This window comes from Palaemon carinicauda, chromosome 20, assembly GCF_036898095.1.
Source record: "Palaemon carinicauda isolate YSFRI2023 chromosome 20, ASM3689809v2, whole genome shotgun sequence".
In the NCBI taxonomy this organism is placed as follows: domain Eukaryota; kingdom Metazoa; phylum Arthropoda; class Malacostraca; order Decapoda; family Palaemonidae; genus Palaemon; species Palaemon carinicauda.
In genome coordinates, this window is record NC_090744.1 from 19,593,963 (window position 1) to 19,618,568 (window position 24,606).

Consider the following 24,606-nt stretch of genomic DNA (forward strand, 5'->3'; position numbering starts at 1 on the left):
AAATCCCATTCCAGTCTGCTTGGGATTTCATATAAATTTTACAAGAGTATGATACATCAGGGACAGGCTGCTCAGTCTTCACTACTAATGAAATCAAGGCATGATCAGATGTCCGACTGGAGAACCAACCTTACTAGTTATAACGCCAGGGGAGTCAGTGTATACGAGGTCCAAGCAATTACCAGACCTGTGAGTAGCTTCATCTATGATTTGCTCACAGCCTGATTCAGAGGCAAAGTCTAAAGCTCTTAAGCCATGGCAATCAGTAGGAGAGATAGAACTTAACCACTCCCTATAGTGAGCATTAAAATCCCCAACAAAGACAAAAGAAGCCTTTCTATCATCTTCTTGTATCTTAGCCATAATGGTAAGAAGACAATCGAAGATAGAATCATCCATGTCTGGATTCCGGTAGATCGAACACAAATAAAAGTTGTTATGCCTGCCACAAACTTTTATTACCTGAATCTCATGATATCCACATTGATAGCAGGACTTATGAGAAGCAGGGTACTCAGTCCTAATATATACAGCCATTCCCCTGGCCCTAGGGATGGCATCACGTTTCAACATTATTGGCTTCTTAAAACCAGTTACTGTATAAGGAGCTCAGATGAGTGCCTCATATTAGAAACCAGAGTTTCTGAGCACAAAAGAATATCATACTGTCTGGACACACCTGTAAGATCTTGAATATTTGCATGAAGACCACGAATATTGCAATACAGAAGACGACATTGACAAAATCTAGGACGTACTGGTCCCGGATTTCGCTCAATGTCTCCAGACAGCATAAGAATTAATAGAAATAAAAAAGAGACATCATACTTAAAAACTAGTTTAATAAGAATTATAACAAAAATAATATGTACAGAATTATAAATAAAGTGATTGATGATACCCATAGACTATAGTAAAAAGTCGGAAAAGTCATTAAGTGACTTATATGGTGGGAGTTTCACAATGCAGTATTTAATAGTATTTTCATCTGCTAACTATTGGCGAAGAACTCTCTTTGCACACTGTACCATCTACCTATTTATCACAAAGACACACTGCTTTATAGGATAGTCCTTTTTGTTCAAATAGCTCCCACCAGGGTCATCCTCGATTCTTTTTTCGGCAAATTAAGAGTTCCCTTGCTTGAGGGTACACTCGGGCACACTATTCTATCTAATTTCTCTTCCTCTAGTTTTGTTAAAAGGTTTTATAGTTTATATAGGAAATATTTATTTTGATGTTATTGTTCTTAGAATATTTTATTTTTTGTTGTTTCCTTTCCTCACTGGGCTATTTCCCCTGTTGGAGCCCCTTGGCTTATAGCATCCTGCTTTTCCAACGAGGGTTGTAGCTTAGCAAGTAATAATAATGATAATAATAATGATAATAAAAATGGCTTAACTACATTTTACTTTAAAATTTCTTACATTCTTACCTTTCATTTTCCGAATATACGGTATTTTTATTATTGTTTTTGCATTAACAGTACGATGACTTGAGGAAAGGAATGGACAAGCATCCGGAGTTGACCTTCTTGGAAATGCAAACAGGAAACGAGTACCTGGGCCGCATTATAATCCGCCTCTCCCATCCTGACCTGACGAAGGCCCGACAGTTTTCCCTCCTGTGCACCGGCGAGACGTGCCCGTCCTACGCCAACACCAACACCCTGAGGGTGTGCAACAAGGGGGACGAAAGGGCGGAGTTCGCCGTCTTCGGCGACTACGAGGAAAACGATGGTTCCGGCGGGAAGGGCATCAATCCCGACGTTGATTGGAAAGACGAAGATCACAAGGAGGAGTACGTGAAGCCCTGGGTGGAGGGGTTGGTCTGGGGCCTGACGACGGAGGACACGGCGGCCATGTTCGGCATCTTCTTCAGGAATAACCCGGGCGCGTACATGCCCGGCTGCTTCGGGAAGGTCGAGAAGGGCTTGGAGATACTGACGAATGTGATTGACAAAGGGATCGACATCAGGAGATGTCAGATTGTCGATTGTGGTGTTGTCTTTTCATTGAAGGATGATGTCGAGTAGTTTAATTTTCTTTTGAATTTAAGTAGATCCCCCCCCCCCACAGTGACAGTTGTGTTGTGCCATAATGTTGCCGATGTGAAATTGAAAATTTGGTTTCAGGAAAAGGCAAATAAGTTTAAAGTTCAATTTATATTTTTAGTATAAAATTTGGTTTAGGTGGAAAAAAGGGAATTTAAGTTTACACTTATAATCTTTTTTTTTATAATTTGGTTTAAGAAAAAGAAAATTAATTTAAAGTTAAGAAGTTATAGTTTTTCTTTTCGAATTTGGTTTTAGAAAAATGCAAATTATGGTTTCAGAAAGGCAGATGGTTTTAAAGTAAATTTTTTTTTTTTCATGTTCATTCCAAGTCATATGAATACCTTGTCAGCTTATTTTAAGTAACGATACTTATCATTTATGTAGGAAGTGAGTGATTCTATTTGAATAAATAAAAATGCAATTTATAAAGTAACTATTATTATTATTATTATTATTATTATTATTATTATTATTATTATTATTATTATTATTATTATTATTATTACGCTATAAACCAAGTGGGAAAAGGAGAATGCTATTAGCCCGGGGGCCCCAACAGGGAAAATAGCATAGTGAGGAAAGGAAACAAAGAAAAATAAAATATTCTAAGGACAGTAACAACGTTAAAATAAATAATTCCTATATAAACTATAAATACTTTATCAAAACAAGAAAAAGAGAAATTAGATAGAATAGTATGCCCAAGTGTACCCTCAAGCAAGAGAACTCTAACCCAAGGCAGAGGAAGACCATGGTACAGAGGCTATGGCACTAAGGTAGTTATTGTGCAATGAGTGAATTCTATTTTTCATATCAATATGGAATTTCTAAAATAATTCCTTATTTTGTTCAAAGAAAAACATTTTAGAAGATGCTGAAATGCTCATGTGGGTTAATATAATGCCATATATGATAACAATGTAATGTTTAGGCTACACAATGTTATTTGTTTATAATAAAATACAATATATTTTCTAAACAATCAAGTAAGGTAACTGCTATATTGTTTTTATTTGATTTCCTACAGCATGACCGAAATGTATTTTCAACATGATTATTATTGGATATAAGAATCATGTTTAAAAGTATTTTCTCAGATCAGTATGTTTCTAACTTGAAAACATATTTAGAAGAATAATAAAATTGCAATTTGTTTTTTATATTATAAGAGATATAATGTATATGCAAAAGTGTAAATTATAATTTGTAAATGAGTATTTCTTGATAGAAGAAAGAAATAAAATGTAATTGTATTTTCATAATAAAAGATAGAAAAAAAAAATGTATTTTTTATCAGCGGGCGTGGTCAGTCCCTGGGTGGGTGACCATAACTGATGCTTAAACTCTAACGGGCAGCATTGGTTGTAATCTAACAACCTCCTAAATAGAACGAGAGAGTGGGAAGTGGCAACATACCATAGGAATGGGATGCGAGCAGAAATGAACTGCAATATTGACCCTTAAATCTTGACTATATTCCGATGTTGCTCTTAAATCTCCTGATTATGGCCCTTAAATCTTCTGACTATAGACCTATGCTGCTCTTAAATCTGACTATAGGTCTATGTTTCTCTTATATCTCCTGACTGAAAGCCTATATTGCTTTTAAATCTGACTATAGACCTATGTTTCTCTTAAATCTTGACTATTGGCCTATGTTGATCTTAAATCTCCTGACTGTAGGCCCATATTGCTCCTAAATCTCCTGATTATAGACCTAAGTTGCTCTTAAATCTCCTACTATAGGCTATGTTGCTCTTAAATCTCCTGACTATAGGCCTCATTTAATCTTAAATCACCTGACTATAGGCTTATATTGCTCTTAAATCTCCTGACTATAAGTATATGCTGTTCTTAAATCTCCTGCCTAAAGGTCTATACTGTTCTTACATCTCCTGAGTATAGGCCTATGTTGCTCTTAAATCTCCTGACTATAGGATATGTTGTTCTTAAATCTCCTGGCAATAGGCTATGTTGCTTTCAAATCTCCTGACTATAAGTCTATGCTTTTAAATATCCTGACTATAGGCCTATATTACTCTTACATTTCCTGACTAGGCCTATATTAAATCTCCTGACTATAGGCCTATATTGCTCTTAAATCTCCTGACTACAGGCTATGTTGCTCTTAAATCACCTGACTATAGGCCTATATTTGCTCTTAAATCTCCTGACTATAGGCTATGTTGCTCATAAATCTCCCGACTATAAGCCTATATTGCTCTTAAATCTCCTGACTATAGGCTATGTTGCTCTTTAATCTCCTGACTATAGGGTATGTTGCTCTTAAATCTCCTGACTATAGGCCTATATTGCTCTTAAATCTCCTGACTATAGGCCTATATTGCTCTTAAATCTCCTGACTATAGGCCAATATTACTCCTAAAGTTCCTGACTAGGCCTATATTCTTAAATCTCCTGAATATAGGCCTGTATGGCTCGCAGGAATTTTTATTGACAAAAAATTCTAATCATCAGGAAATCTTTTCGTTTTTATCAAAATTCTTTTAGATAAGTTTCCGTTGTGCTCAGAAGATTCAGTTCGTACGGAAGTAACTTATATCGAAAGGCTTTCCAGTGACGTCACTAATATAACCACAATATAAATATGGCAGACGCAACGTTTATTATTTTTATTTTTTTTGAAGTTAGCAAAATGTCCCGCTTTGTTAACGTTAGTCCCACTTTTATGTTCAACAAAATCAAAACTTTCCCCATTTTAGTGTAATACTGATATTTTGTTTAATTTTGCCATTTCATTATCTGGTAACTTCTATCGTCTTCTCCGACTGCTACGATACACTATGAAGTGAATGAAAAGATTACAGACTGTAAAGTGTATAAAGTGCAGCTCTTTGCAGCTGCTATTGTCTAGGTTGAAGAAATGGCGGAGCAAGTCACAGAAGATACGATGGTAGTGTGTGTGTGTGTGTGTGTGTATATATATATATATATATATATATATATATATATATATATATATATATATATATATATATATATATATATATATTTATATATATATATATATATATATATATATATATATATATATATATATATATGTGAAGAATTTTCTTCACTCTTCTTCTTTCAATCGTATTTTTAGCTCTCTTCTACTAATACTATAGCTACCCCTTAAACATTCTCTCCTACATCTAGTTTTCTTTAACTAAACATAGGGAGAACTAACTTAAACTTGTTGACAGTGGCGCACGCCATGCTCGTGACGTCACAGCGTAGATACGCACGTTAGAGGGCCTTAGTGTAACCACGGCGTATGTTGGTTCTTTCCTTAAGCTACGTGGGTCGAGATTAAATTCCTAAATTGCATTTTTATATAAATTCCAATACTGCTGAATTAATGCATCTTATATTTCTCAATACCAATTAAGGTTTGTTAATTTTAAGATGTATGCCCATCGTACCAGTCCATTGCTAATTAATCATTTTAAATATTAATTTTTAGCAAGCCAGAATAGGTAGGATTATTGTATATATAACCTCCCTCAGAGCAGCAAGATTTATCTGAGTATTTAGTACAAAATCCTGCCTCCTCTGCACTCCTTTCAACAATATATTGCCCTGTCCTTAAGTCCCAATATGGCAACCCCAATGGATTACCGTGCGCATCATGACTGTCACTTGTTTGGCAAGGTGAAGCCAGGTGATCTCTTCGACCGTAGTGTCGACCACATTCTACGAGGAGCTGCCCTGGCCTGCTGACCTGCCTGGTCATTGAACCCGGCCAATTCTGGCTCACCCCACTCTCTCTTCCAAAACGTGTCTCACCAACGAGTCCTGTTGCTGCCGGTCGGAGAGATTGAGAAGAGGTCCCTGGTGTACCTAGTTGCAGCCACAGTGAGAATTCTTGGGGTGAGCCAGGCAAGAGTGCAGCGTGCCAATTAGTGCAACAACCAGGTCAACAGCTATCTCGGGCATAGGACTAAACTTCAAAGGAGTGCAGGTACTACAACAATGGCCATTTAGTTTTCCCCCATTTTTTATTAGCTTAGACTAATTTTAACTTTATAGGGTACCTGGCTAATTACACTATTCGGACTGTGTGCGGTGGGATTGTGTGTAAATATTTTTTCGTTATCATTTTGGTTTGAGACTAGCATAGTCTCTGGGTCACGTGGGCCACGTGCCAGACCCCATTTTGATTTTGATTGTTGCAGACCACGTGTCTAACCCATCATTTTCATTATTTGAATTGCATCTCTTTTTATTCCATTTTTGTGTTGTTAAGAAGTCCGTTTCTTTCATGTAAATTTGTGAAATAAATCAATATTAGGTTAATTAAACCTCTTTAGTATTTTTGCTCCCTCATTTGTTTTAATGTGTGAAATGAATAGTTAATCACGGGACAAAGTACCCAGTATTTAAAGAGAAAACCTAAGTAAGTCTATAGGTGGTAACAGCGAGGAACTTTGCATTAATATATTTGCTTCGAAGGTAAAGATCCTTATCTTTAAACTTTTAAACTACTTTACATCACTGCTCCCATTTTTAGATTTTGTCTTAATTACATTAACGTAAAATAACTGTCCAGCATTTCATTGGGGTAGCTGGGACGGAGCCGGAACAGAGCCTGAGAATGAAATGACTATAGACCTGACAAAGCTAGAGTAGGCCATAAATTATTTCAAATCGTGTGGAGTGCTTAGGCCTCTGGACAGTAAAATTTCCCCCCTTTGTATTTAAAGAGTGTGGTTAGTGAATTGTGACAGTAAAGTATTAGCAGGGTGTTTGTGCCCCGAGAGTAAGTGCTCCTATCCTCCCCTGTTGAACTTTGTGTAACTGTTATAAGGAGACTTTCCCGGACTAAGTTCCCACTCAGAACGCAACCATTAAAAAATTCTCCACACGAGTGGTCCTTCGAACCGGATCTTTTACCTTTGACTTGTGAAGCATTAACGTAATTAATCAGCTTGATTAAGCATATAGTAACTCGCTATATCACTTACCCACACGCACACAGCCAGTTTGTCGAATGTGTAATGCCCAGACTTTAATTGGGAAGAGAAATTTGTAATCAACATGATCTTTTTGTATCGACCACGTGTTTAAGGAAAGAGCTACGTAACCAGGTTAATTTGTTGCTTGAATGTTCTCTACAGAAAGACTAGAATTTGTCGTAGGAACTTCACTTTATCTCGGATCCGTTCACCCACGTGTGGCGGAATCCTCTTATACCAGAAAGTTCTAAGCTACTTGAACTAAGGTTTTTGTTGTTCAGACGCCCGTGTTTACTGCTCAGCTAGAGCGCCGGTGTACTCGTCCTGTCAACTAATTTTGCTAGCTAAGCATCTAATTTGTAACATTTTGTACCTTGGTCTACCTTCCTTTGTGTCGTTTACCTTCCCTAACCAACCTTAATTTTTCTAACTAATGTTCCCGTATACCTAGCACGTGTCCTTGTCCTACAGAGCGAATTGGCGCAACATAATTTTAAGTGTTCTTACAAGTAACGTAGAAACTTAATTTCACCAAGTCCGTTTCATTCCACGTGTTTGTTCCGAGATGGCGGATCTTGTTTACAGCCCAAACTAAGGGTGCGTAATTGTTTGCTACCGTAAGTAAATTACTGCGTGTAGTTAATTTAATTTCCTTTAGCGAGGAGATTTTGTTTTGTCCTTTAGCGAGGATATTTTTGTTTTACCTCCACGTGAGGGAAATTTTATATTTGTTTAGCCTCCACGAGAGTGCACTTTAAAGTCTTTGCCTTGTGCGCCTATTTACATTTTGAATAGATCAGTGGCTGCCTTAGTGCGCCCGTAATTGTGAAATCGTCACAACAGTGTCAGCCTCGACCTGTTATTATAACTTTTAACTTTAATATTTGCATTCATAAGCCATGTGCTTTCTAATATGTTCTACTTTAAAGTAAATTGATTAGTCATTATCGCCACGTGCGTAAATAATTCATTTTTAGCAAAGTCTAAAGTCACGTGACCTGGGCATCGTCTGCTTTGTTGGACCCGGTCACTTTGAATTTTAAAGTAATTTCATGATTTGTATGTTTTTGTCCATTTAACTTGTTCCCCCATCATGAGTAAATTTAAATATTCATTTATCACACGTGCAAATTTGTAACGTTTCATTTTCACGTTCCTTTGAAAATTCAGTTACCCTTTGTTTGCTTTTACGAATCCGTTCATCAAAACGTGGTCATTCCAAGATGGCGGACTTCACTAGTAACGTAAACATCCCTCCAACGCCTAAGGCGGAAACGCTTAGCCCCGAGGAGATTAACGCTAGGCTTAAGGAACAGGAGTTGACGTTCACCTTTGTGTGTGAGGACGCAGACCTAGCACTTCATGCTCTCGCTTCAGTAGATTTTCCCAACATGGGTCCTGAAGCCGTGGGTCATTTTAAAACTGAAATTAGTAAAGTAAGAGATGAACTTTTTAATTACAAGAATTTTTGGAGACGTCATTACGACCATCCCATTGTTAAATTAAATTATCCCGTACTTGCTGCCTGGTCGAGTAAAATTGAGATTGCTTTTAATAGCCTCATGGCTCATCCTAATTTAATAATTAAAGCTAATCAGTCTAATTCCTTTTCTAGGGTGACACCTTCAGTGACACGTCCTGTTGTAAACGCTATTAATAGTCCCCTAATTGTTACTTCTAATATATCAGCAGTCAAGCACAATTTTGTCTCAATTCCTCAACCTGTAAAACCATCACATTTCAATACTATGTTGCCAACACGGCATACGATTAGTGAATTTGTGTCAGTCACACGTGCTCCGTCCTCATCTCCAAACCTTCAGCCACCAGCGTATGATCGCCCTCATCCCCCTTTGTCTTTGCCGCCGGTGACAGTCCGTCCCGGAGGAAATACCGTTCATTGTCTTGTCATGGACCCCCCTCGTGGTAGCTCAAATACCCCACAACTTAACCGTGTGCGTGATGGCCAGCAGAGGCCTGTACCGGTAAATTCAATGATTAAAACTGTACCATCCAATGGACCAGTGCTCGCTTTGCCTGACTGTCCTATCTTTAAGCCCGTAACTTCCGCTCTAACCCGTGTTGACGCTAAAACATCCCCGTTAGGATTTGAAACCCGCCCTCAGAAAGAGCCGCGTGATCACAAGGTTAAGACCTTAGCAGTCAGAAATGAACCTTGTGCACTGACGGCGGATTTAGTGAAGGTCACACAGGTAGACCTAGCACCGGAGCTTAGAGCCTGTTTACAAATCAATTTACTTAAGGATAACGGTACATTGAACGTTATTTATTATTTTCATTCAGTCATTTATGACGTCACATTAAACTTTTATTATTTTTGCCAAGTCATACAGCAGCATTTTCCAGGTCAATCCCATGCTTTAACTTCGAAACGTAAATGTAGCTTTTGCCTTGACAACTTGTCATGTTTCTATAATCCCCCTGATATCCTTCAGCTCGTGCTGAATATAAGCTTAGCTTTAAATGTTCACCTTGCAAACATTTCCCTTGAAAATGACATCCAAGACCTTAGTTGTCAGAAATACGATGTCCCCAAGGACCTAGTTTGTCTCATTTTATCATTCAGGCTAGTGTCAAATAACTTTTCACCTTTTAAAGCCGAGAAGGAGGTAACTTTTCTCCTTTTGTCAGGCGACAAATTCAAAGCTTTCATCATGCCAGTCACTTTATATGTAAAGACATTTCATGTAAAACGTTGGGTGTCAGACCGGGATTGGGATTCACCCCCATAATTTTTAATTTGTCATTTGGCCTGACTTGTTGCTGAACTCGACCGTTATTGGCTTTCGTTTTGTTTGCTCTATCCGTACCCCTAGGGTGGGAAGAATTGAGTGTTTTTAATCCTTTAATTACTATTGCATCGTACGTTTCAAGTTAACACTGATCACTTACTTATATTAACGCTTCCGTGAAACATTGCCTGCGTGGTTCAATTTTCCCCAAATTCACGTGAAAGCATAACTTTTGATTCAATTGATTTCAATTAACGTTAAAGGCGTTTTGTTAACTTTAAACGGACGATGATGTGAAGAACAACTTCACTCATCATTCAGCCAGTAACCTTATCTCGCTCATACTAACAAGTAGTTGAATCACATTTGCCGGAACTAACCCCTCTCCCTTTTTCCTCCCCTTTATCCCCAGGGTGTGAAGAATTTTCTTCACTCTTCTTCTTTCAATCGTATTTTTAGCTCTCTTCTACTAATACTATAGCTACCCCTTAAACATTCTCTCCTACATCTAGTTTTCTTTAACTAAACATAGGGAGAACTAACTTAAACTTGTTGACAGTGGCGCACGCCATGCTCGTGACGTCACAGCGTAGATACGCACGTTAGAGGGCCTTAGTGTAACCACGGCGTATGTTGGTTCTTTCCTTAAGCTACGTGGGTCGAGATTAAATTCCTAAATTGCATTTTTATATAAATTCCAATACTGCTGAATTAATGCATCTTATATTTCTCAATACCAATTAAGGTTTGTTAATTTTAAGATGTATGCCCATCGTACCAGTCCATTGCTAATTAATCATTTTAAATATTAATTTTTAGCAAGCCAGAATAGGTAGGATTATTGTATATATAACCTCCCTCAGAGCAGCAAGATTTATCTGAGTATTTAGTACAAAATCCTGCCTCCTCTGCACTCCTTTCAACAATATATTGCCCTGTCCTTAAGTCCCAATATGGCAACCCCAATGGATTACCGTGCGCATCATGACTGTCACTTGTTTGGCAAGGTGAAGCCAGGTGATCTCTTCGACCGTAGTGTCGACCACATTCTACGAGGAGCTGCCCTGGCCTGCTGACCTGCCTGGTCATTGAACCCGGCCAATTCTGGCTCACCCCACTCTCTCTTCCAAAACGTGTCTCACCAACGAGTCCTGTTGCTGCCGGTCGGAGAGATTGAGAAGAGGTCCCTGGTGTACCTAGTTGCAGCCACAGTGAGAATTCTTGGGGTGAGCCAGGCAAGAGTGCAGCGTGCCAATTAGTGCAACAACCAGGTCAACAGCTATCTCGGGCATAGGACTAAACTTCAAAGGAGTGCAGGTACTACAACAATGGCCATTTAGTTTTCCCCCATTTTTTATTAGCTTAGACTAATTTTAACTTTATAGGGTACCTGGCTAATTACACTATTCGGACTGTGTGCGGTGGGATTGTGTGTAAATATTTTTTCGTTATCATTTTGGTTTGAGACTAGCATAGTCTCTGGGTCACGTGGGCCACGTGCCAGACCCCATTTTGATTTTGATTGTTGCAGACCACGTGTCTAACCCATCATTTTCATTATTTGAATTGCATCTCTTTTTATTCCATTTTTGTGTTGTTAAGAAGTCCGTTTCTTTCATGTAAATTTGTGAAATAAATCAATATTAGGTTAATTAAACCTCTTTAGTATTTTTGCTCCCTCATTTGTTTTAATGTGTGAAATGAATAGTTAATCACGGGACAAAGTACCCAGTATTTAAAGAGAAAACCTAAGTAAGTCTATAGGTGGTAACAGCGAGGAACTTTGCATTAATATATTTGCTTCGAAGGTAAAGATCCTTATCTTTAAACTTTTAAACTACTTTACATCACTGCTCCCATTTTTAGATTTTGTCTTAATTACATTAACGTAAAATAACTGTCCAGCATTTCATTGGGGTAGCTGGGACGGAGCCGGAACAGAGCCTGAGAATGAAATGACTATAGACCTGACAAAGCTAGAGTAGGCCATAAATTATTTCAAATCGTGTGGAGTGCTTAGGCCTCTGGACAGTAAAATTTCCCCCCTTTGTATTTAAAGAGTGTGGTTAGTGAATTGTGACAGTAAAGTATTAGCAGGGTGTTTGTGCCCCGAGAGTAAGTGCTCCTATCCTCCCCTGTTGAACTTTGTGTAACTGTTATAAGGAGACTTTCCCGGACTAAGTTCCCACTCAGAACGCAACCATTAAAAAATTCTCCACAATATATATTTATATATATATATATATATATATATATATATATATATATATATATATATATATATATATATATATATATATATATATATATATATGAAATGTCCCGCAAAAATCTAGTCACATTATACAAGAAACTACCGAGGTCGAGCATCGAACCCCAGTCCAGCAGATAGACAAGCATCGATGTTTCAAAATATACTAAAAAATTATGACAATAGTGTCTTATGATACCGACTCCAATTGCCAGTCGAAATTATCTACATTACACAGCTCATAATGATTTGCTTATCACAACTGGTGGGATTATATCGTTGTTAAACAACAACATGACAGTACTCATAGCCACACTCAGCAAGTAGCCCACACCTCATGAAGTGCATTCTTGAAGGAAAGTGAATTGTGTTAATTGTGTACTAAATTGTGTACTGAAAGTAAGAGGCTCCACAGATTGTAGCAGCATTAAAGAGAGACTCGTATATTCGACGTCAATAGTCCTATAGTGTAAAACATCTCGTCAATTTGCATTTCCGGTAACTTAAAAGTTTAGAAGTTGTGCATTCATTTCAAATATTATCTAAACCTTATCGTTAAACTTCGTGCAGAAAGGTTTGTGTTCAGCTATGTGCTAGCAGGGTAAGTATGTGGTAAATTTGATTCTTCTTACTGTTATTGATTAATTTCCAAAAACAACTTAGCTTCCGTTATAAGCGTAGCCTACATATTAACTTTGTCGTCACAACTAACGAGACACTTAATTTTTAAGACGATTTATTTAATATATTGTATGAACTAATCTGAATAAGATATCAACTATTTTGAATAAGATATTTCGTGGGTAATTTGTATTTCCAAGAATAAAAACTTTTTGTTTCGTTGGAATTAACGGTATGTTTTGTGGCATAAGAAAAGGCGTATTTTCGTACATCTGGCAACGGTAGTACGGTAGGAAATATTCTTCTAATTTTCAGTATTCATAATTCATATTTATCCCTCATTACAAGGAGCAAGTTGGTTCCAAAATACTCCAGAATTAGTGAGTCTTTCGTATATTGCATTTGGTAAGTAAATATTAGGGAATAAACTGGTCAACATAACCAGTTGCCGTTTAAGTTCAATAGAGTGAATCACTATCACAGTGTCGTGAATGGTGAATAAATCCGTCTATATTCTAATTGACATTCATCGTGTTAATATTAAAAACTTATTTAGAGCGATTGACATATTGAAACATTTTTAGAGAGAGAGAGAGAGAGAGAGAGAGAGAGAGAGAGAGAGAGAGAGAGAGAGAGAGAGAGAGAGAGAGAGAGAGAGAGAGACTTGATTCATAAGTGGAATTTCTTCAGAATGTCATGTTGCCTTGTCTGGCAGTATCAAAAGTGTGTGTGTGTGTGTGTCTATATATATATATATATATATATATATATATATATATATATATATATATATATATATATATATATATATATATATATATATATATATATATATATATATATATATATATATATATATATAGCTTCAGATTACAGTGGTTTGTATTTTATCGGCCATGCTGGTAAAAAATCAATTGAAACAATGAAAGCAATTTTGTGTTAGAGATGGAGAAACAATAGAGGATATCTTTGATATCTACAAAACACGATGATAAGATTATGATAGGAACCTAATGTGCTGGATTAAATTTACGTAATGATCGTTGATTTATTTCCATTGCAGTAAAAAGGGGGCATTTTCTCACCGAGTCACCGCGCTTCTCTTCGCCACAATTAAACCTCGCCTAACTTAACGAACTGTTTTGTTAGCCGTTGTCAAATGGCAGTTGCCATGGTGAGTAGAACCTACGTTTGCTTTACATTTGATCTATTTAAATTGATTTATGGAATCGGGCTGTAATAGAAAGCGCTGGGGCTTGAGAGGCCATTCAACATCAATGTGCATATATGGTAAAACTAGTTAAACCAGTGATTCTCAAACTGGGTGCCGTGGCACCCTGGGGTGACATAGACAGCGCCTAGGGTTGCCGAAAAATTGTCATGAGTTTTGTCTTGCCTATCTCGTCTTTATGAACATTTGAAAAAAAAAAAAGTTTTCAAAAGTCTTCATATAATTATCAGTGTAGGTAGGAAGTTACATGCTCAAACATTTCTCGCAAATAGAGATTGATATTTCCTTTTCTATACTTGTACAATACAACAACAACAACAATTACTACTACTAGGCTACTACTACTACTACTACTACTACTATTGCTAATAATATTAGTAATAGTAATAATAAATAATGATAATAATATAAAAACAACAGCAGTAACAACAAAAACAAAAATAGTAATAATAAAGTGTAACAGTCGACTCTGTTCATGCTCACATTTTCTTTGTTTAAACTCGTTGCCCGTCCGATACGTGTTCGGTTCTCGTCGGCTTTGTATAACCCCAGTTTTCCTCTCCCGAGTCAGTGAGGAATAATACCTCAAGACATAAGTTCTTTGCTGTTTCTGGGGTTATATTACAGTTGTTTCGAACAGTATCGTGCTTCTAACATACCCTACGATGGATAAGTTTGTCATTAAGAAGAGAAGACACGAAATTAGTGGTGAGGGTGAAGAAAGGGACAAAAGTGGGTTTGTGAGTGAAAAGGATTTGGCCATTCCAACAACAAGTAAATCAACTTCAAAAAAAGGCAAGAAAAATCGCTCCTGCTTGGATGATTATTTAAGTTTTGGATTCTTCTAGTGTGGTGATGAAGTTATTCCTATGCCTTTATGTGTTATTTGTGGTGATAAATTAGCTAATGAAGCAATGGTACCCTGTAAATTAAAGAGACATTTAACTCTGAAACATAATCATCTTGCTAACAAGCCTCGGCCCTACTTTGAAGGACTTTTAACTGAGCAAAAACGATAGAGTGCGATGCTTTCTAAGAAAGTCAAAGTTGCCGATAAAAGCATGAAACCTCATACAATAGCAGACTCTGATTCTACCTGCATGTAGTGCCATAGTAAAAACAATGTTTGGAAGTGAAGCAGAAAAAGAAGTGAGGAAAATTCCCGTTTCGGATAGTACCATTAGCAGACGGATTCATGATATGTCAGCAGACATAGAGGAAACTGTATGTACATCTGTGAAGGAAAGTGAAATGTTTGCACTTCAGGTAGATGAGTCCACAGACATTGGAGGTATGGCTCAATTACTGGTATTCGTTCGGCACATTCATGATGTTAAAATAGTGAACCAATTCTTTTGTTGTAAAGAACTTAAGGAAACTACAACAGGCAATGATATTTTCTCTACATTAAGTGAGTACTTAAAATCAGTTGGTTTGACCTGGCAATCGCGTGTTGGGATTTGTACAGATGGGGCACCTGCCATGATTGGCTCAATTAAAGGATTCGTGTCATTAGTGAAGAGAGAAAACAGCAGTTGATAACAACACATTGCTTTCTTCATCGTGAACTGCTGGTTGCAAAGACAATTAGCAATGATTTAAAATCTGTACTGGAAAAAGTTGTAAAAATGGTGAACTTTATAAAAAGTCAACCGATAAAGTCTCGTTTGTTTACTAAGCTGTGCGAAGAGCTTGAGGCAAAACATTTGAACCTTCTTCTACATAAGGAAGCACGATGGCTGTCCAGAGGGAAAGTATTGTCACGAGTATGCGAACTGAAGGAAGAGATGCTTACTTTTTTCACTCTTGAACAACAAGAGGAATTCTGTGATTTACTGGCAGATGACACTTGGTGTGCAAAATTGTCTTACTTAGCTGACATCTTTGAACTTTTAAACAAGGTAAATGCCAGAATGCAAGGAAAATCAGAAAATGTTTTATCTTCCACTGAAAATTAAAGTGCTGAAAGAAAAACTGCAACTGTGGGGTGGCAAAGTAAAAGAAGGCAATTTGGACATGTTCTTACATGTTGCAGTAGCAGCAAACAGTGGTGAGATAATACCCATTATTTCTGAGCATCTTGCAGTACTAGAAAAACAACTTCAGCACTATTTCCCAGATATATGCACTGAAAACTATGACTGGATAAGAACCCCATTTGTTGCATCTATATCTACCCAATCTCAGCTTACCCTCATGGAAGAAGAGCAGTTAGTGGAATTGCGTCATGATCGTCATCTAAAGTTATTGCACATGCAGCTGACTCTTGACGAATTCTGGGGTATCCTCATGTTGCCAAAAAAGCTCTGGTAATGTTAATCCAGTTCTCTACTTCTTACCAAGGTGAGTTGGGGTTTTCTGCTCTAGCAAACATTAAAACTAACAAAAGGGAAAGGCTGGAAACTCTTGAGGAAGAAATGAGAGTATGTTTGTCCACCATTCAACCCAATGTGAAACGGATCTGTCAGTCACATCAAGCACACACATCTCACTAAAATAGGTGTTTTTTTCTTCTTTGCTTAAGGGTGATTACCATTTTCTTTTTATTTAGTCTGCATTCATAACTCTTTACTTACTTCAAATCTTCTAATATGCTCTTTGTATTTCTATTCAAGGTGTTACAGCAACATTTTTTTTTAAATCAAATAAACAACTCTTTTTGTGCCTGTGTATATTGCTATTATTAGTCAAGCTACAACCCTAGCTGGAAATGCAGGATGCAATAACTCCAAGGGCTCCAAAAGGGAAAAATAGCCAGACAATTGAAATAAAATATTTGAAGAAAAGTAACAATATTGAAATAGGACTTTCATATATAAACTGTGAAATCTTAAAAAATAAAACAATAGAAAGAAAGATAAGATAGAACAATGTGCCCAAGTATATCCTCAAGCAAGATAAAGAACTCCAGCTGAAGACAGTGGAAGACCATGGTACAAAGGCTATGGCACTACCCAAGACTAGAGAACAATGGTTTAATTTTGGAGTGTCCCCCTGAAAGTGCTGCTTACCATAGCTAAAGAATCTCTTCTACCCTTACCAAGAGCAAAGTAGCCACTGAACAATTACAGTGCAGTAGTAAACCATTTGAACCAAAATTGTATGGTAATCTCTGTGTTATCAGGTGTACGTAGAAAGAGCAGAAAGTGGAAAGAATAGGTCATACTTCTGTGTAGGCAAAGAAAAAATGAGCTGTAACCAGAGAGAGGGATCCAATGCTGTACTGTCTGGCCAATGAAAGAACCCATCAACTCTCTAGTGGTAGTATCTCAACGGGTAGATTGAGCCCTGGCCAACCTACTACCTATTACACTCGTTTTTCCAAATAGAGAGGTTGGCCATGAAATGTGTCAATCTTCTGGTTTTCAACTACTGTTTTGGATCTATGTCTTATTTTCGCCAAGGAATCAATCATGAAATCAGAGAGCAGCCGTATTATAGGTAAATTACAGGCTTCTGTAGGCTTGTGCAAAAGGGGGGATGAAATACTAAATTTCTAAAGGGAGTAGAACACCAGTGTCGTTGAGAAATTTAACTCTTACCAGATATCTAATAAAGAGAATTAGTAAAACGTGGAAGAAGGATGGGAATAAAATCTAATAGAATCTTTCCCCTACATTAGACAAGTAATGAACATTTTCTATCAAGACTCTTTTCTGGTTATAACGTTGCAACTGTAACATCTTGAATGAATTATGAAAAAAATATAAATGAAAAGACTAAGTTATTGAAATCCTTATACAAATTTTGATGGCTGTAATCTTGTTGGGTGTGTGTGTTTTTTTTTTTTTATTCCAGAATTCCAGCTCGTCGAAGGAGTGTGAAATCTGCAATGAGTTTTTCAACGAAAATCGTCACTGCCCAAGGGTCCTCCCTTGCTCTCACTGTATATGCAATCAATGCGCTGAGTACCTCATCACAATTAATCGGAAGATCTGCCCCTTCTGCCGGAAGGTCTTCAACGTCCACTCTGCGAAGGACCTGGGCACGAACAGTGCCCTTTTGAGCGTTCTGAAATACGTGAAGGAGCTTGAGAGTTCTTTGCTGTCCAATCCTGTAAACCTGATAGGCAGTAGGATCCCTACTTTGCTGAAGGCGTACAAGGCTGACAACATGAAAATTTACAAAGAGAGCTACGACAATTGCAACATGGCCGTGGGTCATCTCAGGGCATCCATCCAAAGAAACAGGATCGTCAGAGAATCGTTATCAGATGTAAGAACTACCATCAAGAATGAGTTAAATCCGGTTCTCATGGAAATTGAGAATAGTGCCGAGTTACACATAAATTTTCTGGACAAAGTAACTGACATGTTGGAACTGCAAATAGCATCAATTGATATGCAGAAGGGGATCATTGGAGATATAAAGGACAGGATGGAAGAGGCCTCCTGCTTCTCCCAGGTCGATCCCATCATGCAGGAAACGGAAGGAATGGTTTCGACAACGAATGATATTGTGGAGGACATCGAGACATTTTTGGCCAAGGAAAAAAAAACATGCGATGCAATTAAAGAGGCAAGTTTAAAAGTCAAGTTTATATCATGTGTATTATATAGAGTAACAAAGCGTCCAGTAGTTCGTTTCGAAAGAGATATCTTATCAATACCGATGTTATAATATAAGTAAGGTATTCAAGATATTTCTAACCTATATGAAAGACTCGCTCATTAGGTGATGAATACAAATTATTTGTCAAAAAAAGGAGCAAATACATTGTCTAGGAGCTTTTTTATTTTTTTTTTGCATGGCCAACGTAATAAGTTACTCAAAACATGGTCAAACAAAAAGATTCGGGGAACAAGTCTTTGCAAATGAAAAAAAAAAGAAAAAAAAAAACTAATAAATGTCCTTTCTACAACTCTTCTCTGACAGGGAACGAAGAAAGTCGCAGGCAAACTTAAAGGCATGAAAGGCATCTTGACTTCTGGGGCCAAATATTTTGATCTCTCTATGGAGTTGGTTGCCATGGCCATTGTAGAGGATGTTCCGAAATATCTACCAGTAAGATAACTTCTGTTCGTTTCATTTGTTATAGAGAGTAAAACCACAGAATTGTGCAGTCAAGCTTTCACAAATCTAGTTGCTTCCCACATCAGCACAGAATGCTAATTAGGTAAAACCCAAACTCCTGTAGCTTGTACATAATCTGGGGTCTTTGGGACTTCCTGGATGTTAAAGCCCTTACTTTTTCCAGGTGCCAAATAAACTTACTAGTGGCAGTGCCTGGCCTATGGCCTAGATTTTATAATCCAATCCAATCCTTATGTTCACTGCATCTTTTGTGGGATCTATCCAACCCTTTCTGTTCCTTTCTCTCCTCCATTCTCTAAGCACTTCTGAATTATACTCTTTTCTCTTGCCTGATTTTATTCATGTATATGATGAAACCAGCCCAAGTTACTCTGATCCATTAGTTTGCCTACACTGACCCTTTACGAATCTGGCTCACTCCATACTTTTCACCGTGTCAATTCTTCTTACAGTCCATACACTGCACACACACAGTGGAAGTTTAGAGCTCTACTTTTCCTTAGTTTGAACAAATCATTCTTCGAACAGAGTATAAAGAGAATTTTTCATTGCAGATATCAAAAAAAAAAAATTTGATGAATGGGCAAAAACCGTGTCTTGCTTGTACCTGTACTGGTTGAGACAAATTGCCAGTGACATAATACCACTCAGACAAAGGTAACTACAGTACTATAAACCTAGTTTAAGCAGAGCTGTTTCGTAGTGCACACAAAACCTTGTTCTTAATTATTATTATTAATTTGTAGTATTCTGATTTTGTTGTTGAAATGAACAACACAATGGGGCCTTAAAAGGGTATGGGTAGTGCTAAGCCAAAAAGAGAAGTTATGAGAAACAGATTGTATTGAAAAAGGAAGTATTGTACACTGAGCGGTAATTCCAAAGTCAGTATGGCGTGTGTCTCTGTTCTAGCCAAGCAGTATGGTATACATATATCGACAATATTCACCATACTGAAAAATGAAGAGACAATTAAAGATGCTGATGTTACCATAGGAGTTATAGGCCTTACTAAACAGCGATAAGATGATTAATGATGTGTATAAACAAGAACTAGTTAGTGGGTAATAATAATTATTAAGCCATAATATGTAAGATGAGAAGCTGCATACAGACATTGTTAACGATGGCCCTGGAATAAGTCCTGATTCAGGCAGTGAGGCTTTCCATGCCAATCAAAACTGGGTCAAGCAATTTGAGAAGGGAATGGGCAAACAAAGTGCAATAATGTATGGTGACGGCGCCATTTTAGTCAAAGAACCTGCACGAGAATTCATAGAGATCATTGAGGCAAAGGAATGAATTCCTCCCAAGAGTTTTTCAATAGTGACGAATGCGAGCCTCTTATTGAAAAATGCCAAAGAAGACCTATATAACCCTGGAGGAGAATATCTTGTCAGGGCATAAGTCAGTGAAAGATAGGCTAACTCTGGTGGTCTATGGGAATACGAGTGTGTACTTTAACATGAAGCCTTTATTTATGTAACCACATGAAAATCCTAAAGAAGAATCTAAGCATTCTTTGGAGGGTCACCAGTACAGCCTGGTTAACTAGACAACTTATAATTGAATATATTCAGGAGGTGCTTGGGCCCAGTATATAAAGAAGTACCATCAGGAAAAACTATTACCATCTAGACCCCCACTCCCTCATGGACAGTGCTTTTGCTCATCCTACAAGCTAGGAAGAAGTGTTGCTAAACTTGCCAGAAGAGTTGTTTTATAACATTTTAAGTCCTTGCCTTCCAATATGACTTCTATGATCCAGACTATGGGACAGCAAGTGATTTCCAATTTCGAGAAGCTGGACCGGTACCTAAACAGCTTTTTTGAAGGTCCTTCGAAGTCACCTTTGGTAAAGAGTAACGATCAAAGACCTCTTAAATGCCCATTTTAACATTCTTTACTGCTTAAGCTTCAGAGAAAATGCTTAGTGTAAAATGATTTCCAAGACAATAAGCTCTCCATGGAGGAAGATATAGCAAGACTCTGTACCTAAGAGTAACTTCAAAAGATTTGAACCTGAGCCTATAGTCAAGAACATTGAATATTTGGGGAAGTCTTTGAGTTTGGATATCAGTGAAAAGAAGGAAGGAGTTCGGGGAAGGGGGGTTCATAGCACAGAGGTCACCAGAAAAAAACTCAAATCTTCCAAAGGAACAACAACAGATTGCCACTGAGGAACATTCTACGTCAGAGGAGGGGGGATGCACAGTGTGAAAGTACATATGTCTTTTCCTTTTTTTTTTTTTTTTTTTAACCAAACTTCACTCAGATGAGGCTGTAGCAAACTATGTCAATAACACTTTAAATGACAATGGAATGAGATGTTCCTTGGCATTCCAAAAGGAAGGCAAAACAAACTTCTTGGGATATATTTCAAGCAACACAGCGATCCGGTGATTCTCAAATAGAAGCAGCAAAGAAGATACGTGAAACAATGTCAGAAGGACACCTACCCAATATCATTATGGAAGGGAGCTCCCCTGCTAAACAATAACATCCTCCTTACCTTTCATTTCAACCAAAAACTTTTTAAGTATAGTTAAATCAGAATTCATTTAATCTATCTGTTATTTCTTATTTATATGACTTCATGCATATAATTAGTGTAAACTTTACGTGAAAATGTTTGTTATTTTTTTTAACAGACTAATGTAATTAACATTAATTCTCACAGAGAAAGTTAAATCAAACCTCGAATGACCTACTGGAACAAATTAAGTAAGCCTCAGGTTCTAATGAAGTTCATATCAAGAGCTTACACTGAGTTCATTTTCACAGCTTACGCAGAGTTCATTTTAACAGCTTACGCGGAGTTCATTTTAACGCTTACGCAGAGTTCATTTTAACATCTTACGCGGAGTTCATTTTAACGCTTACGCAGAGTTCATTTTAACAGCTTACGCTGAGTTCATTTTAACGCTTACGCAGAGTTCATTTTCACAGCTTACGCGGAGTTCATTTTAACGCTTACACAGAGTTCATTTTAACAGCTTACGCTAAGTTCATTTTAACGCTTACGCAGAGTTCATTTTAACAGCTTACGCGGAGTTCATTTTAACGCTTACGCAGAGTTCATTTTAACAGCTTACGCTAAGTTCATTTTAACGCTTACGCAGAGTTCATTTTCACAGCTTACGCAGAGTTCATTTTAACGCTTACGCAGAGTTCATTTTAACAGCTTACGCTAAGTTCATTTTAACGCTTACGCAGAGTTCATTTTAACAGCTTACGCTGAGTTCATTTTAACAGCTTACGCCCTTTGTTTTTAACATAACATTTCAATTCCATGACTGGACAATCCCTTCATACATTTCACCTTACCTTTCACAGATTCACAGATTTTTCAAGTGTGTTCTTCTTTTCTTTGCTCACACCCTGCTACCTGTCTTGCTTTGCTTATAATGACTTAACTCTTCTATCACTTTACCATCATCATTATTTTTTATTATGTTTTCTTTTAACAAACATCATGAAATTTAATTAGTAATCAGTACAAAGAAACGTCTATAATTTTCTTTGAGTTATTTAGTCCCATTTAATGTTCCATGACATGCATTTTCCTAATATTTCCATCTGGCATAGAACTCTTTTTTTCATTTATATCAGAAATATCCTTAGCTAGCGTATCACCATACTCCTGACATCAAAATATGGCAGATACAAGGCACCTGGTTTTAAATGGGCCCCCACACTGTTGCCATGTCTCCACAGATCACTGGCCTTCTATACTGAATTTCTTTGCTTCCTCTCATTGGTTTCCTTTCACCTCATAACCAAACATTTATTCTTCTTTCTACTCTTGCAAACACTTTCAAACTCAACATTTTGTCTATTAATTCTATCATAGACTTTTCCCTTTACTTTAAAACTCTAAGGTAACTTGCATAATAGATTCCTGGTTTAAAGTGACTGACCATTTAGCAGGACAAATGAATTGTCCCAATATTTCTTATACTGGATCATTTTGCAAGTCATTGAAAGTTCAAAATGAAATGTTCCTGTGATGAAATATGTTTTCAGATTACATACTTGAAGAAGATGAAGAAACCGGTGTGGAATGTCCTTCAGAAAGGGAGGGTCCTTGCTGTTAAGATTCACCAAGGGAAGAAAAAATATGCACAGATCACCCGCAAAGGAGACAACCAATTCTGCCTCCACCATCTTGGGCATGTCCCGCCTACTGACGAATTTCATGTTGTTGATGTGAGTGTCAATGCATAATATTTCTTTTCCTATTAGTTTCATTTATTTGAATCTGGCCTTATCACAGCACAGGATCGTGTGGTAAAGAGAATTTATATTTGCTAAATGGTATGGATTCAAATTATTTTTTAAGCCTCTTGTGCTGCTCAGTAGTTGAAAAAAGTGTTATAATGGTGATTAAATGGTGAATTGAATTATTTTTATTTTTATTATGTTTTCTAGTTACTATCTTCCTGATTGATGGGCCTTTTCAAATTATATTTTCCTATGATCTTATAAACTAGTAAAGCTAAATGAGCAATTACTAGTTTTCAGCTGAAAGAGCAAAAGTTTACGAATTATAAACATCTTAAGTCCTTCAAAATATAATCTTTGATTAAAATATTCTGTTTACAGTACGATGACCTAATGAAATCGATTAACACTCCTCCTGAATTAACATTCCTGGAACTGGGAATAGACAGTAACTATCTAGGGCAACTCTTAATCCGCCTCTCTCCTGCCGATACAAATAAGGCCCGACAATTTTCCCTCATGTGCACTGGTGAGATGGGGCCGACCTATGCCAACACCAACTGCCTAGGCGTCGTGAATAAGGGCGACGATACAGAGGTAGCAGGCTTTGGCGACTACGAGAACAACGACTGTTCTGGTGGGAAGACCATCATCCCTCACGTAAACTGGGAAGAAGAAGACCTGAAGGAAGAATATAAGAAGCCGTTGGTGGCGGGCCTGCTTGGAAGCATAGCAAGTAAAGACACGGCGACAATATTTGGAATCTGCCTCAGAGACAATCCAGTCAGGAAATTGCTCGGATGCTATGGGAAGGTGGAGGAGGGATTGGAGGTCCTCAGAGATGCAATTGTCACATATCCCGACATGAAAAAATGCCGAATAATGGATTGCGGTATTGTGTTTTCTCTCTGAATCAATTCAATTTTTGTATGGAAAAATAAATATGTTCACAGTTACTCTGATAGAAATATAACCATTGTGTTGTGATATTAGCTTAATGGTGTTGACATATTGCTGGGGGTCAATTGTAATAAATAGGCAGTAATTGTCATGCGAATGTAATTAAAATGATAATGCAACTGATATTCTGTTGTATATTTTTACATAAAATCCCCTCTTTCATCTATTAATAGTCTGTGGATACTTTACAAGGATAGCTATATACAGTATTTATTCAATTACTAAGAAAATTTAAAGGTATTTAAAAAATGTCACGAGTGATGTATTTTGATAAAAAATACTCAAGGACTTGCGAGTTACAGCTTAATTTCCAACTAAAGATAATGTTTCTTGTGATTTACGATGCCCTTGCAGTCATCAATCACAGTTATTTGCCTAACCTTTGATTTAATTGTTCAACTGCAAGGTGGCATTTTCTACTGTCACTGACTGTGAGCCTATCCTTTCGGTGAGAAGCGAGTATGATGGTAGTTTTATGTAGTATGTTGGCCAGGGCACTAGCCACCCGTTGAGAT

General features: G+C 37.3%; 1 protein-coding gene and 1 long non-coding RNA gene across 4 annotated transcripts in view; both read left to right on the forward strand.

The window, feature by feature from the left end:
• LOC137660181 (uncharacterized) overlaps positions 1-2,376 on the forward strand; it is a 31,513-nt gene extending 29,137 nt beyond the window's left edge. The window contains exon 2 of the long non-coding RNA XR_011047650.1: positions 1,487-2,376. This is a non-coding gene — a long non-coding RNA (uncharacterized lncRNA). The remainder of the gene's footprint in view (positions 1-1,486) is intronic.
• A 2,510-nt stretch (positions 2,377-4,886) lies between these two features.
• LOC137660182 (uncharacterized) lies at positions 4,887-24,205 on the forward strand. Of its 3 annotated transcripts, none has more exons than XM_068394879.1 (6): positions 4,887-4,970; positions 13,706-13,816; positions 17,672-18,391; positions 18,749-18,877; positions 22,934-23,116; positions 23,513-24,205. In XM_068394879.1, the coding sequence occupies exons 2-6, from the start codon at positions 13,802-13,804 to the stop codon at positions 24,041-24,043; spliced, it is 1,578 nt and encodes a 525-aa protein (XP_068250980.1). In that variant the 5' UTR covers positions 4,887-4,970; positions 13,706-13,801; the 3' UTR covers positions 24,044-24,205. The 3 variants fall into 3 exon arrangements, with proteins under 3 accessions (XP_068250980.1, XP_068250978.1, XP_068250979.1); XM_068394877.1 differs by lacking the exon at positions 4,887-4,970 and adding an exon at positions 12,168-12,622; XM_068394878.1 differs by lacking the exon at positions 4,887-4,970 and adding an exon at positions 12,168-12,519.
• The last annotated feature ends 401 nt before the right edge of the window (positions 24,206-24,606 follow it).

Excerpts from the sequence above, each read along its gene's own strand:
- LOC137660182 (XM_068394879.1), top strand. Across the intron at positions 18,392-18,748 it reads CATGCGATGCAATTAAAGAG|GGAACGAAGAAAGTCGCAGG; the intron begins GCAAGTTTAAAA and ends CTTCTCTGACAG. Across the intron at positions 23,117-23,512 it reads ACGAATTTCATGTTGTTGAT|TACGATGACCTAATGAAATC; the intron begins GTGAGTGTCAAT and ends TTCTGTTTACAG.